Source organism: Hypanus sabinus, chromosome 13 (assembly GCF_030144855.1).
Source record: "Hypanus sabinus isolate sHypSab1 chromosome 13, sHypSab1.hap1, whole genome shotgun sequence".
Taxonomy (NCBI): Eukaryota; Metazoa; Chordata; class Chondrichthyes; order Myliobatiformes; family Dasyatidae; genus Hypanus; species Hypanus sabinus.
This window is the reverse complement of record NC_082718.1, coordinates 66,979,946-66,995,471: the sequence shown is the minus strand read 5'-3', so window position 1 is coordinate 66,995,471 and position 15,526 is coordinate 66,979,946. Positions and strand designations below refer to the sequence as shown.

General features: G+C 44.9%; 1 protein-coding gene across 1 annotated transcript in view; it reads right to left on the bottom strand.

The window, feature by feature from the left end:
• LOC132403373 (dynein axonemal heavy chain 3-like) overlaps positions 1 to 15,526 on the bottom strand; it is a 990,878-nt gene that overhangs the window by 94,823 nt on the left and 880,529 nt on the right. Inside the window, exons 63-64 of the mRNA XM_059986790.1 lie at positions 6,416 to 6,492; positions 3,518 to 3,811 (exon numbers count right to left, since the gene is read on the bottom strand). Of these exons, the coding sequence (XP_059842773.1) occupies positions 3,518 to 3,811; positions 6,416 to 6,492 (371 nt within the window). The remainder of the gene's footprint in view (positions 1 to 3,517; positions 3,812 to 6,415; positions 6,493 to 15,526) is intronic.

Sequence of the window (15,526 nt, the reverse complement as noted above, 5' to 3'; positions counted from 1 at the left end):
CCTTATTCTTCTACAGTGCAAGGGATAAAGGTCCCAACCAGCTTAAGCTTTTCCCATAACTCAGTTCCTTAAATCCCAGTAACACCATCGTACATCTCCTCTGTGCTCTATCCACCTGTCCTATTGAACACACTATTCCAAATGGCAGATGGGGTTTAATGCAGCCAAATGTGAGGTATTGCACTTTGTGAGGACAAACTGTCTTAGGAATTACACAGTGAGTGGCAGGATGCTGAGGAGTGTGGTCAAACAAAGGCTCCTGGGAATTCTTTAAAAATGGTGTCACAGGTAGATAGAATTGTAAAGAAAGCTTTTGGTACATTGGCCTTCATAAATCAAAGTACTGAGTACAGGAGATGGGATGTTATGCTAACATTGTATAAGACATTGGTGAGGCCTAATTTGGAGTACTGTGTGCAGTTTTGTTCACCTGCTTACAGGAAAGATATAGATAACATAGAAAGAATACAGAGAAAATTACAAGGATGTTGCCAGGACCTGAGTTATGCAAAAAGATTGAATAATTCCCGAGAGCATAGATGAATGAGGGATGCAAGCAGGCTTTTTCCACTGAGGTTGAGTGAGACTAGAAATAGAGGTCATGGGTTATGGGTGAAAAATGAAATGTTTAATGGCAATATGAGGGTGGTGAGGATGTTGAATGAGATGCCAGCAGAAGTAGTAGGCGTGGGTTCGATATCAGCATTGAAGAGAAGTTTGGATAGATATATGGATGGGAGGGGTGTGGAGGGCTATGGTTCTTGTGCAGGTTGATGGGATGAGCCAGATTAATAATTCAGCCTGGATTAGAGTGGCTGGTGCTGTAGTGTTCTCAGACTCTATGGCTCCAAAGTCTGTTCCATAACATCTCATCTTCTATATTAATGACTGATGAAGGTAAGCATGCCAAAAGCCTTCTTCACCACCCTATCGACCTGTGACTTCACTTTCAGAGAACCATGTACTTGCACTCCTAGGTCCTTGTGTTCTATAACACTCCACTGGGCCCTGCCATTCACAGTGAAAGTCCTAGTCTCCTTTGTCTTCCCAAAATACATCTCGACCTATCTGAATTAAACTCCATTTGCTATTTCTCTGCCCACCTACCCAGCTGATCAAGATTGTTCTGTAAGAGTTATCACTGTCAACAACACTATTTATTTTAGTGTAATCTTCAAACTTAAATAAATAGTGTTGTTAACAGTGAAAACTCTTACAGAACAATCTTGATCAGCTGGGTAGTGTCATCTTCAAACTTACTAATCATCCATTGTAAACTCTTATCCAAGTCATTGATGTAGATGACAAACAACAATGGGCCCAACACTGACCCCATGGGGAATACCAGTGAGGGTATTCTATAGGCTTCTGGACCAAGAAGCAACCTTCCTACCATCAAGAGAATTGTGTATTCAGTTAGTCAGCTCTCCCTGGATTCCATGCAATCTAGCCTTCTATAGTAGCCTATCACATAGAACCTTATTGAAGTCCATGTGTCTACCGCCCTGCCCTCCTCGAACATGTTATTTACTTCTCCAAGAAACCCAGTCAAGTTTGTGAGACATGATCTTCCACATACAAACCCAAGCTGACGATGCCGAATCAACCCCAGTGTTCCCATGGTATTACCTTCTCCGTCAGAATCCGTTCTGGAAACTTAACTACTACATATGTTAGGCTAACTAGTTTATTGTTGTAAAGTTTTTCTTTGTTGCCCTTCTTAAATAAAGGCACAACATAGTCACCCTCCAGTCTATCGGCACCTCACCTGTGGCTAATAATGATGAACTATCTCACCCAGGACTCTGGCAAGTTCTTCTCTTGCTTCCCATTGTGTTCCCAATTACAACCTCCACCCTATTTACACCAACAACCACCCCATTTACACACACACATCTCACTAACGCTCCTACCCAGCCCATTTACATTTCCACCAACATCACTACCCTGCTCATTTACACACCCAACCCATCCACTAACTCCTTTACCTTGTCCATTTATACACCCAGCTAACACCACTACCCTGCCCATTTACACATCCAAGCCGCTCACTAAAACCCTACCCTGCTCACTTACACATCCAAGCCACTCACTAAAACCCTACCCTGCCCATTTACACATCCAAGCCACTCACTAAAACCCTACCCTGCCCATTTACACAATTTCTCTCTCTCTCTATCTCTCTCCTCTCTTTGCAGGGAGAGGGAGAGAGAGAGAGACAATTGGCCATCGCCCGGGCAAAAATCTTGTACTCCGCACTGAGGAGGGATACTGGGCTCCAATTCCACATGCTATGGAGATCCCTCCTCTTTGGCAGCAGGGCCACGACTACTCTGCGCTAAGAGAGGGGCATCTCACCCGTTGCCATGCTCTCCCTAGTACACCTGCATAATCAGCTCCTAGGATATCCTAGAAGGCCTGGAGAAATTCAACCCTCAACATATCTAGCCCCGGAAACTTGCCTCTCTGCAGCTGTTTGAGGACATTGGTCAGCTTCGACAAGGACAGTGGTGCATCTGGCCGCTCAGCCCCCCCAGGGCTAATCCTCAGCAAGTCCTCCTACAGAGCCCAGTGTGCATCCTCACTGCACGGGACTGGCAAGAATAGAGCCTCATAAAAGGAATGGACTTCCAGCACGATTCTCATCGGATCTGTGAGTGAGGAGCCATCCTCTGCCAGCAACTCCACCAGCTGCCTGTGAACACCCCTTCCCTTCTCCAGAGAGTAGAAGGGTGAGGTATGGTCCAGATCCTGCCCTGTCCATTTATACACCCAACCAATATCACTACCCTGCCCATTTACACACCCAACTAACATCACTACTCTGTCCATTTACACACCCAACCAACACAACAACTCTGTCCATTTACACACTCAGCCAACACCACTACACTGTCTATGTACACACCCAACCAATACCACTACACCGCCCATTTACGCACCCAACCAACACAACTATTCTGTCAATTTACACACCCGACCAATACAACTACCCTGTCCATTTACACACCGAATCCATCCACTAACACCTCCACCCTTCCATTTACACACCCAATTCATTCAGTAACACCACTACCTTGTCCATGAACACACCCAACCCACAACACTATCCTGTCCATTTACACACTCGAGCAACACCCCTACCCTGCCCATTTACACATCCAACCCATCCATTTACTCCTGAACTTGCCCAATTACACATGGGCTACTCTTTCTTCCCACCTTTTGCCCTAACATCACCTATTTGAGTTCCATTACCCATCTCTGATCTTTGACCTTACCCCTATTGAGAACCTTGCATTTAAAGCAGAGGATGATAGGTTTTTGATTAGTCAGGTCATCAAAGATTTCAGGGAGAAAGCAGGAGAATGAGGTTGAGTCAGATGATAAATCAGACATGACTCTACCTCCTTGTATGTCCTGTGGTTGCCCCCCCCCCCCCGACTTATACCTGCTCCCACCTGTGCCTGGTTTACAGGTGGGTCCTGTGAGCCGGGGGTGGTGGGGAACCTCTAACCTGGGGCTTGTTGCAACTGCTGAAGAAGATGGGATCAGAAACTGGGTGGCTAAGGTAGCACCTCAGCAGATTGGCTCGCAGTCCCCTCGGTGGCTCATTGGTCATCTTAATTCCGTTCTGCAGCAGGGAGACGGGGAAATCTGGGTTGGGGTAACTGGTCAGCCATAGCCGGAAGTCGGTACTGGTCTTGTTGCTGTCATTGAAGAACTCCTCACAGGCCTGTTCCAGCTCTGGTAACCAGCTGCCGGCCAGGTGGCAGTTCTGCAGCATCAGCCAGCTCCCCTCCTTGGCAGCCTGGGAAAGGGAGAATGCAGCAGAATGTCAGCCTCAGATCCTGAGCCCTTCCCTCCCATTCCTTGACTTCTGGCCCTCATAACTTGCTCTTGGTGCCTTGCCCCCTCACTCCTGACCCTTTGCCCCTCAGCCCCAGTCCCTTGGTACTAGCCCAAGGCCCTCACTGCTGGCCCTTCATCCTTCAGTCCCAGGCCCTCACTCCTAGCTCCTCAGCTCCAGCCCCTGGTCCCTCACTCTGGCTCCTTACCCCTTAGCCCTGCCCCTTTCCCTTCACTCCTTGTCGCTTACTCCTAACCTCATACCCTTCCCCCTCAACAACAGTGCCTCACTCTTCTGCCCTTACCCTTCTCCCCTTATGCCTCGGTCCCAGCCTCTTGCCCCTCAGCTCCCAGTCCTGGTCCCTTGGTCATCACCCTTCACCCCTTATTCTGGTCCCTTGCCCCTCAGCCGAGGTGCCTTGCTCCTCAAACCCTGCCCCTTGCCCTTCACTCATGGCCTCTCATCCCTGACGACTCACTCCCAGTCCTCACTCCTCAGCCCCTGTACCCTTCCCCTCACTCCCTGCCCTATGTCGCTCATTCAAGGCCTCACTCTAGACCCTCAGACCCATCCCCTTGTCTCTCGTCCCTCACTGCAGGTTCCTTACTCTCAACCTCGTCAAGTGGCTGGCTCTTCGCTTCCTCACTTCTGATGCCTCACTGCTATTTTCCTGGTCATGTGTTCTCCCCTCATTCCCAGTCCTAAAGCTTCCCCCACACTCCTGGCTGTTTAACCTCAATCCTGTGCTCCTGATCCCTTACTCCACTCTGAGCCCCTCACTCCCAGTCCTAAAGCTTCCCCCACACTCCTGGCTGTTTAACCTCAATCCTGTGCTCCTGATCCCTTACTCCACTCTGAGCCCCTCACTCCCAGTCCTAAAGCTTCCCCCACACTCCTGGCTGTTTAACCTCAATCCTGTGCTCCTGATCCCTTACTCCACTCTGAGCCCCTCACTCCCAGTCCTAAAGCTTCCCCCACACTCCTGGCTGTTTAACCTCAATCCTGTGCTCCTGATCCCTTACTCCACTCTGAGCCCCTCACTCCCAGTCCTAAAGCTTCCCCCACACTCCTGGCTGTTTAACCTCAATCCTGTGCTCCTGATCCCTTACTCCACTCTGAGCCCCTCACTCCCAGTCCTAAAGCTTCCCCCACACTCCTGGCTGTTTAACCTCAATCCTGTGCTCCTGATCCCTTACTCCACTCTGAGCCCCTCACTCCCAGTCCTAAAGCTTCCCCCACACTCCTGGCTGTTTAACCTCAATCCTGTGCTCCTGATCCCTTACTCCACTCTGAGCCCCTCACTCCCAGTCCTAAAGCTTCCCCCACACTCCTGGCTGTTTAACCTCAATCCTGTGCTCCTGATCCCTTACTCCACTCTGAGCCCCTCACTCCCAGTCCTGGCTCTCACTCTTAAGCTCCATTAACATCAGATTGGATGTTTTACAGTTAGCAACTCCTCCCACACCTTTGTAATGACACACTGTTTAAGATCCAAATTCATTTACTTAAGAAGAACCCCTGTTTTCACTTGGTGTAAGATACAGGTGCTCCAACAACTGTTGTCATTTGTAAACGTCTCATAGTGTTCAGCTGCTTTTCACATCCTTCATGTGACTGCATCACCATTACCCACATAAACAGAAGCACAAACAGACAAACAAGGATGAGAGATATTTACAATAAAAGCTCTGCAAAGAGTGGAGGTGACCTCTCATTAGAAACCCGAAGATGAGTTGTGATTCCAGCCCAGGGACTGGAGGCTAGAGGTCAGTCTGAGAGTCTAGGGCCAAGGATTGGAGGCTTGGAGTTTGCCTGTCCCAGGGTTGGAGGTTTGTCTGTGTGTGTGAAGCAGTGGGTGTTAGGAGGGTGGTGGAGTGACTTGTTTTGCTCTGTTGTCGTTGTTGTGTGTGTGTTTTTCTGCTGAAGACTGGGAATGTTATGTTGATACTAGAGTGTGCAGAGTAACTTGCGGGCTGCCCCAGCACATTCTTGTTTGTGTTGGTTGTTTACACAAACACGATGCAATTCACTGTATGTTTCGATGTATATGTGATAAATAAATCGGAATCTTTTTCTCCACCACCATGTGTGAGATCCTGGCCCAACTTTGTCTCCCAAGCCAATAGACAATAGGTGCAGGAGTAGGCCATTTGGCCCTTCTAGCCAGCACCACCATTCACTGTGATCATGGCTGATCATACACAATCAGTACCCCGTTTCTGCCCTCTCCCCATATCCCTTGACCCCACAATTTATAAGAGCTCTATCTCTATCTAAGCCTCTCCCATAGTCTGCCACCATCCTCCAGTGACTCCCATTTCCTAGGTTACAGCTGGAGTATTGCTTCAGTGACTTCTCCCTCATTTTCCTGCATTAAGCATTTCTTTTCAGTCTTGCTGATCTGTCAAGATGGACTAAATGTATTCCTGGCATGAAGGAACACCAACTCTCAGAGAAGTTTTGGAATTCTGAGTTTGATGGGATCTCTGAATGTCTGTTCTCTCAGAAAACATGATCAGGAAATGTAATGAGTGGCTCTTATGATGTACGTCAACTAAAACTTACCTTCTCGATCATCTTTCCAGCGATGGGGCCTTGTCCCTGCCCAAGAGAAATAGTCTGCAGTTTCTGCGCTCCCATTCCTAGAACAGACAGGGACACGTTAACCGGGGAGGTGCTGTCTAATGAATAATCGCATTTGTCGATAGCCCCAATCACTTAGCTTTAGAACCCTTACCCAAAATCACGCTTGGAATGGAAAATGTTTGTATAAGCTACTTTGACAGGAATTGGGACATCAGCTTTTCTGATGTATGACATTACATTTGGAACACAACTTACAAAACAGTACAGCTTAGAAACAGGTTCTTCAGCCCACAGTGTTTTAACTAACTAACTAAGCTAATGACACTAAACCCTTCAGTCTACATGTTCCATATCTCACCAATTTCTGTATCAGAGCTTTTTAAACACCTGTTATATTTGCCTCCACCACCACCCTTGGCAGCACATTCCGGGAATCCACTTCTTCCTGTGTAAAAAAACTTGCTTTACTCATCTCCTTTGAACTTACACCCTTTCACTTCGGGTGTATGCCCTTTGGCATTAGACATTTCAACCCTGGGAAGAACATAGAAACATAGAAAACCTGCAGCACAATACAGGCCCTGCCGAACATGTTCTTACTTTAGAAATTACCTAGGGTTACCCATAGCCCTCTATTTTTCTAAGCTCCATGTACCTGTCCAGGAGTCTCTTAAAAGACCCTGTTGTATCCACCTCCACCACTGTCACCAAACAGCCCATTCCATGCACTCACTACTCTGTGTAAAATACTTACCCCTGACATCTCCTCTGTGCCTACTTCCAAAATACCAGCTGTCTACTCTCATGCCTCTTGTAATTTTATAATATTCTATCAAGGTCTTCCCTTAGCCTAGGTTACTCCAGAGAAAACTACCCACTTGTCCAGACTCTCCTGATAGCACATATAATCCAGGCAGCCTCTTGTAAATCTCTTCTTAACCCTCTCCAGTCCAAAACTTCCACATCCTTCTTATAATGGGGCGACCAGATTTGAATGCAATATTCCAGATGTAGGCTTACCTGAATTTTATAAAGCCACAGTTTAACTTTTAGACTGTTGAACCTAATGCCTCAACTGATAAAGGAAACATGCCACATGCCTTTTTTACTACCCTATTAACTTTGACTCCAAGATGCCTCTGTACATCAACACTGTTAAAGCTCTTATCTTTACATTTGATGCCAAAAGTTAAACACCTTACACTTGATCATCTGCCATTTTTTCAGCCATATCTGAAACTGATCTATAATCCACCAAATCCTTTGCCAATCTTCTACACTATCCACAACCACCAAACGTTGTAACATCTGCAAACTTACTAAACTGATCTATCCACATCTTCATCGAGGTCACTTATATCACCATTTGTCATGGACCTCCAGCCATCAACCCCAACCGTCTGTCACCTATGGACAAACAATTCCAAATCAGAACAACAAAGTCATTGGGGATCCCATACATCTCATTCTTCTGAATGAGACTACCACGTGGGTCTTTGTCAAACATCTTACTAAAATCCATGTAGACAACATGCATAGCTTTACCATCCTCACCTCCTTGATAAACACAACTGAGATAGTAAGACACACCTTTCCCACATGAAGCCATGCTGACTCTTCCTAATTAGGTCATGATTTTCCAAACACTCATTAGCCCTTTTCCTGTAGAATCCTCTTTCATAGTGCACCTACCACTAATCTGAAACACAATGTTTACTTTCTTTTCTGTTTCCATATATTTTTCAAGAGTCCTGTTCAATGTGCCCTAGTAGTCAGTGTGTGCAAAAATCTTATGTTGTGCAAATTTTTTTCCTGTGACAAAAGTACGTGTGCCACTGAATGCACACATGGTACAGTTTATGTAGGTTTACAAAATAATTGACATAAAACTGCACAGAATAACAACAAAATAACACACATATTTAAGTCACTCAGTTATTTTTTCTCTCTCCTGTCTTTGGCATTTACCCCTTCTTTGTAAATTCTATCTAGACTAATAGAACTTCCATCCAATTGATAGCTATTGATTCTTATTAACATATCATGATATTTTAGACATAAAGCATTAACTTGTTCATCACCAAATGTGAAGACACAATCTGCAATTGCGGAGAAACCAAAAGCTGACCATTCTTATACCTCAACTTCAGGAAATCTTTCTTCTAAGTGAACACAAAGACTATTCAGAAAAGCCAACAGCAAACTTGTATCTGTTGTGTCTTCACGTTGTTGGCTTAGCAAAACTTTAACTTTGTCATTCCATGAAACATTGTCTCCCAGATACTGCTTTCTTATCTTGTTAATTTTGCCTGGTGCAAAATTAAGTGTATCAATCAGTGTCAGGCTTCTCTTTTGCAGAATCTTGCACAGTGCAGCTAGTTCATCAAAGACATCACTCAAAACCTGTAAAGTTACTTCAAAGTGATGTTCATCAAAGACATCACTCAAAACCTGTAAAGTTACTTCAAAGTGATGTTCATCAAAGACATCACTTAAAACCTATAAAGTTTTTTGCGCTTCATGCCCTTCGCTTCTTTTGAATTCAACATAGTGAATCAATATTTTTTTCAATAAAAACTTAGTAAGCTATCTACAGGATTTGAAACGGATCTTTGAAAACTTTACGATATGAACACTGCCCGCCAAAGATGGCTGCTGCCATGATGCAGCTGTACAAACTGGAACAGGAAAGGCGAGGCAACATAAATTAGTGACGTTCATTGTGGTATTTGAAAAACCAACTAACTAGTTAACAGAAACATTTCAATAAGTATAATTATTAATTACTACATTATTTTAGGTAACTAACCTTTTGTGCGCACATTAATTTCCTTTGTGTGCTGGTTGAAAAACTTAGAGGGAACATAGGTCCTGTTCAATTCTGGCTTCCTAAACTTTACATATGCTTCCCTTTCCTTCTTGACTAAATTCACTATGATTCTAATTATCCAAACTTCCACAGAACAATACGGTACAGTACAGGCCCTTCAGCCCATAATGCTGAGCTGACCTTTTAACCTCTAATTTCAACCTAACCCTTCTCACCTACATAGCTCTTCATTTTTCTATCATCCATGTGCTCATTTGAGTTTCATAGATGCTCCTAATATATCTGCTTTTAAAACCACCCCAGGTAGGGTGTTCTGTGCACCTTCCACTGTGTAAAAAGATTTACCTCTGTCATCTCCCCTAACATTCTGCTATTCATCTTAAAATCATGCCCCTTTGTATTAGCCATTTCATATATATAACCATATAACAATTACAGCATGGAAACAGGCCATCTCGGCCCTTCTAGTCTGTGCTGAACGCTTACTCTCACCTAGTCCCACTGACCTGCACTCAGCCCATAACCTTCCATTCCTTTCCTGTCCATATGCCTATTCAATTTTACTTTAAGTGACAAATACAAATACTTTATTGTCACCAAACAATTGATACTAGAGTGTACAATCATCACAGTGATATTTGTTTCTGCACTTTGTGCTCCCTGAAGTACAAATCGAAGTAAATATAATAAAAATTTAAATTATAAATCATAATTAGAAAATAGAAAAGGGAAAGTACGGTAGTCCAAGTCAGGTCCAGATATTTGGAAGGTACGGCCCAGATCCGGGTCAGGATCCGTTCAGCAGTTGGAAAGATGCTGTTCCCAAATCTGTCCGTATGTATCTTCATGCTCCTAAACCTTCCCCTGGAGGGAAGTGGGACAAAAAGTGTTTTGGCTGGGTGGGACTTATCCTTGATTATCCTGGCAGCACTGCTCCGACAGTGTGTGGTGTAAAATGAGTCCAAGGATGGAAGATTGGTTTGTGTGATGTGCTTGGCTAGGTTCACGATCTTCTGCAGCTTCTTCCAGTCTTGGACAGGACAACTTCCATACCAGGTTGTGATGCATCCTAGAAGAATGCTTTCTATGGTGCATCTATAAAAATTAGTGAGGGTTTTAGGGGACAGGTCAAATTTCTTCAGCTTTCTCAGGAAGTAAAGGCGCTGGTGGGCCTTCTTGGCAGTGGACTCTGCTTGGTTAGGCCAAGGCAGGTCACTTGTGATATTCACCCCGAGGAACTTAAAGCTTTAGATCTGTTCCACATGCGCACCACCAATGTAGATGGGATCGTGTGGTCAGCTACTCCTCCTGAAGTCAACAACCAATTCCTTCATCTTGCTGATGTTGAGGGATAGGTTATTGTCTTCACACCATGCCACCAGGTTCTTAATTTCCTCTTTGTGCTTAGACTCATCATTACCCAAGATGCGGCCTACAATTGTGGTGTCATCAGCAAACTTGTATATTGAGTTCGATGGAAACTTGGCTATGCAATCATGGGTGTACAGTGAGTACAGCAGGGGGCTGAGTACACAGCCTTGTGGGACACCGGTGCTCAGAGTGATTGTAGAGGAGAGCTTGTCCCCGATCTTTACAGCCTGGGTCCTGTCTGTGAGGAAGTTGAAGATCCAGCTGCAGATCTGAGTGCTAAGACCCAGGTTCCGGAGCTTAGGAATCAGTTTATTTGGAATGATGGTATTAAGGGCAGAGCTGTAGTCAATGAAAAGGAGCCTTACTTATGTGTCTTTATTCTCCAGGTGTTCTAAGGAGGAATGTAGATGGCATCTGCCGTTGACCTGTTGTTCTGGTAGGGGAATTGCAAAGCGTCAAGGTTGACCGGTAGGTTATGGTTGATATGTGCCATAACCAATCGCTCGAAGCACTTCATAACAATTGATGCCAGAGCCACAGGTCGGCAGTCATTCAGGCATGCCACTTTGCTTTTCTTCGGCACCGGGATTACCATTGCCTTCTTAAAACACGAGGGGATCTTAGTCTGAAGCAGGGAGCAGTTGAAGATGCCAGCAAACACTCCAGCTAGTTCGCTTGCACAGGCCTGGAGAACTCGTCCCAGGACGCCATCTGGGCCGTCGCCTTCCTTGGATTTATCTTCAGGAAGGCTCTTCTAACGTCTTCCTTGGTGACGAAGAATCTTGATGCCACCAGGTCTGGTTCATCCGGGGGGGGGGGGGGGGAGGGGGAACGCTCCTCTTCTGTTTGAATCTTGTGTAGAATATGTTAAGTTTGTCAGGAAGAGAAGCTTAACAGTTATTGATATTCCCAGCTTTTTCTTTGTGCCCAGTGATCTCATTTAGACCCTGCCATAGTCTACTGGCATCCCTCTGGTTAGCCTGGGCTTCCAACTTGGCTCGATATTGCCTCTTGGTGCCCTTAATGGGTTTCCGGAGTTCACGCCTGGATTCCATGTAGCGACTGGTATCTCCAGACCTAAAAGCCGCAGCTCTAGCCTTCAAAAGGGACTGGACCTCATAATTCATCCAAGGCTTCCGGTTAGGGAATACGCAGATCGTCTTGCGAGACACACAGTCCTCTGTGCATTTCCAGATAAAGTCCATGACAGCTGAGGCACACTCATATAACAATATGACAATATCGAACCTGCCTCTACCACTTCTACTGGAAGCTTGTTCCACACAGTTATCACTCTCTGAGTAAAGAAATTCTCCCTCGTGTTACCCCTAAACTTTTGCCCCCTAACTCTCAACTCATGTCCTCTTGTTTGAATCTCCCCTACTGTCAATGAAAAAAGCCTATCCATGTCAATTCTATCTCTCCCCCTCATAATTTTAAATACCTTTATCAAGTCCCCCCTCAACCTTCTATGCTCCAAAGAATAAAGACCTAACTTGTTCGACCTTTCTCTGTAACTTAGGTGCTGAAACTCAGATAACATTCTGGTAAATCTTCTCTGTACTCTCTCTATTTTGTTGACATCTTTCCTATAATTCAGTGACCAGAACTGTATACAGTACTCCAAATTTGGCCTCACCAATGCCTTGTACAATTTTAACTTTACATCCCAACTCCTATATTCAATGCTCTGATTTATAAAGGCCAGCATACCAAAAGCTTTTTTCACCACCCTATCCACATGAAATTCCACCTTCAGGGAACTATGCACCATTATTCCTAGATCATTCTGTTCTACTGCATTCTTTAATGCCCTACCATTTACCATGTATGTCCTATTTTGACTATTCCTACCAAAATGTAGCACCTCACATTTATCAGCATTAAACTCCATCTGCCATCTTTCATCCCACACTTCTAACTGGCCTAAATCTCTCTGCAAGCTTTGAAACCTACTTCATTATCTACAATGCCACCTACCTTAGTATCATCTGCGTACTTACTAATCCAAATTACCACCCCAACATCCAGATCTTTAATGTATCTGACAAACAACATTGGACCCAGTACAGATTCCTGAGGCTAACCACTAGTCACCGTTATTCACCGTTAGTCTCCATAATAGTCACCACTATTCCACCCTGGGAAAAGCTCTCTCTAGCTATCCACTTGATCTATGCCTATTATTATCTTGTACACCCTTTACTCCAAAGAGAAAAGCTCTAATTTGCTACACCTGTCTTCATAAGACATGCTCTCTAATCCAGACAGCATCCTGATAATTCTTCTCTGTGATCTCTCTAAAGCTTCTACATTCTTTCTGCAACAAGGTGATCAGAACTGAGCACAATATTCCAAGTGTGGTCTAATCAGGGTTTTATCGAGTTGCAACATCACCTCGTTGGTCCTTTGACTAATGAAGATCAACATACCAGATGCCGTCTTAACCACCTGAATCAACTTGTGTGGCAAATTTGAGGGATCTAAAGACGTGTACTCTGGGATCCCTCTGACAATTGCTAAGAACCCTGATACCAAACCTTCAAATTCAACCTTCCAAAGTGAATTACTTCAGACTTCTCTGTCTCTTTTCAGCCCAGCTCTGCATCTTGTCAATGTGCCATTACACTATTCACAACTCCACAAACCTTGGTGTCATCTGCAAACTTATTAACACATACTTACACTTCCTCATGCAAGTCATTTATAAAAATCCACAGAGAGCAGAGGTCTCAGAACAGATCCCCATGGAACACCACTGGTCAGCAACCTCCAGGCAGAATACATTTCATCTTCAACAACCTTCAATGGGAAAGCCAATTCTGAATCCATGCATTCAAGTTTGCCTAGATCCCATGCCTCCTGTCTGTCAGAATGGGTCTATAATGGGGAACCTTATCAAATGCCTTACTAAAATTCATATACAGCACATCACTGCTCTACCTTTATCAATGTGCTTTGTCACATCCTCAAAGAATTCAATCATGCTTGGCCCCTCACAAAGCTGACTATCCCTAATTTGACTATGCTTCTCCATACGTCATAAATCCTGCCTCTAAAATTCTTCTCCAACAGAACCTTTCCCTTACTTTGACATCCTGTCCTTCCTTCTTACTGAAACACGTCTGTGCTGTACAGTTGCTCTTTAAGTACCCACCACATGTTAGGTGTGTACTTGCTCCAACACAACTGTTCCCAATTAACTCTCCCTAGCTCCTGCCTAGAATGTAATTCTCTACTGCAACACCAAATGTCATCTTAGTAACACACACAAAATGCTGGGGGCAACTCAGCAGGCCATGGAGCATCTATGAAAAAAAGAACAGTCAATGTTTCAGGTCAAGACCCTTCACAGGACAGGAGAAAAAAAAAGCTGAGGAGTAGATTTAAAAGGTGGGTGGGGGAGAGAGAAACACCAGGTGATAAGATAAAATCAGAGAAGGGAGGGGTGAAGTACAGAGCTGGGAAGTTGATTGTGAAAGAGCTACAGGGCTAGAGAAGGGGGAGTCTGATAGAAGAGGACAGAAGGCCATGGAAGAAAGAAAAGGGGGGGAGGAGCACCGAAGGGAGGTGATGGGCAGGCAAGGAGATAAGATGAGAGAGGGAAAAGGGGATGGAATATGGTGGGGTGTGGGGGACATTGAGTCCATTATTAAGGACGAAATAGTGGCACATCTTGATGGCAGAAATAGGATTAGGCCGAGCCAGCATGGATTTACCAAGGGCAAATCATGCTTGACTAATCTGTTGGAGTTTTTTGAGGGTGTAACAAGGATGTTAGACGAGGGTAAGCCAGTGGATGTTGTATACCTAGATTTTCAGAAGGCATTCGATAAGGTGCCACATAGGAGATTGGTGAGTAAAATCAGAGCTCATGGCATTGGGGGCAGGGTTTCAACATGGATAGAAAACTGGTTGGCAGATAGAAAGCAAAGGGTAGCAGTGAATGGGTGTTTCTCAGACTGGCTGGAGGTGACTAGTGGGGTACCACAGGGCTCTGTATTGCGACCACAGCTCTTTACGATTTATGTCAATGATTTAGATGAGGGCATTGAAAACTATATCAGCAAGTTTGCTGATGATACTAAACTGGGTGGCAGTGTGACATGCGAAGAGGACGTTAGGAGAATACAGGGAGACTTGGATAGGCTGAGTGAGTGGGCAGATACTTGGCAGATGTCATTCAATGTGAATAAATGTGAAGTTATCCACTTTGGAAGCTGGAACAAGAGGGCAGAGTATTGTCTGAACGGTGTAGAGTTAGGTAAGGGAGAAATGCAAAGAGACCTAGGAGTCCTAGTTCACCAGTCAATGAAGGTGAATGAGCAAGTGCAACAGGCAGTGAAGAGGGCAAATGGAATGTTGGCCTTTGTTACAAGGGGAATTGAATACAAGAGCAAGGATGTTCTTTTGCATTTGTACAGGGCCCTGGTGAGACCACACCTGGAATATTGTGTACAGTTTTGGTCTCCAGGTTTAAGGAAGGACATTCTGGCAATTGAGGTAGTGCAGCGTAGATTCACTAGGTTGATTCCTGGGATGGCAGGGCTGTCTTACGCAGAGAGATTGGAGAGATTGGGCTTGTACACGCTGGAATTGAGGAGATTAAGAGGGGATCTGATTGAAACGTTTAAGATAATTAAAGGATTTGATAGGATTGAGGCAGGAAATATGTTCCAGTTGTTGGGAGAGTCCAGTACCAGAGGGCATGGATTGAGAATAAGAGGTCAGTTATTTAAAACAGAGTTGAGGAAGAGCTTCTTCTCCCAGAGAGTTGTGGAGGTGTGGAATGCACTGCCTCGGAAGACGGTGGAGGCCAATTCTCTGGATGCTTTCAAGAAGGAGCTGGATAGATATCTGATGGATAGGGGAATCAAGGGATATGGGGA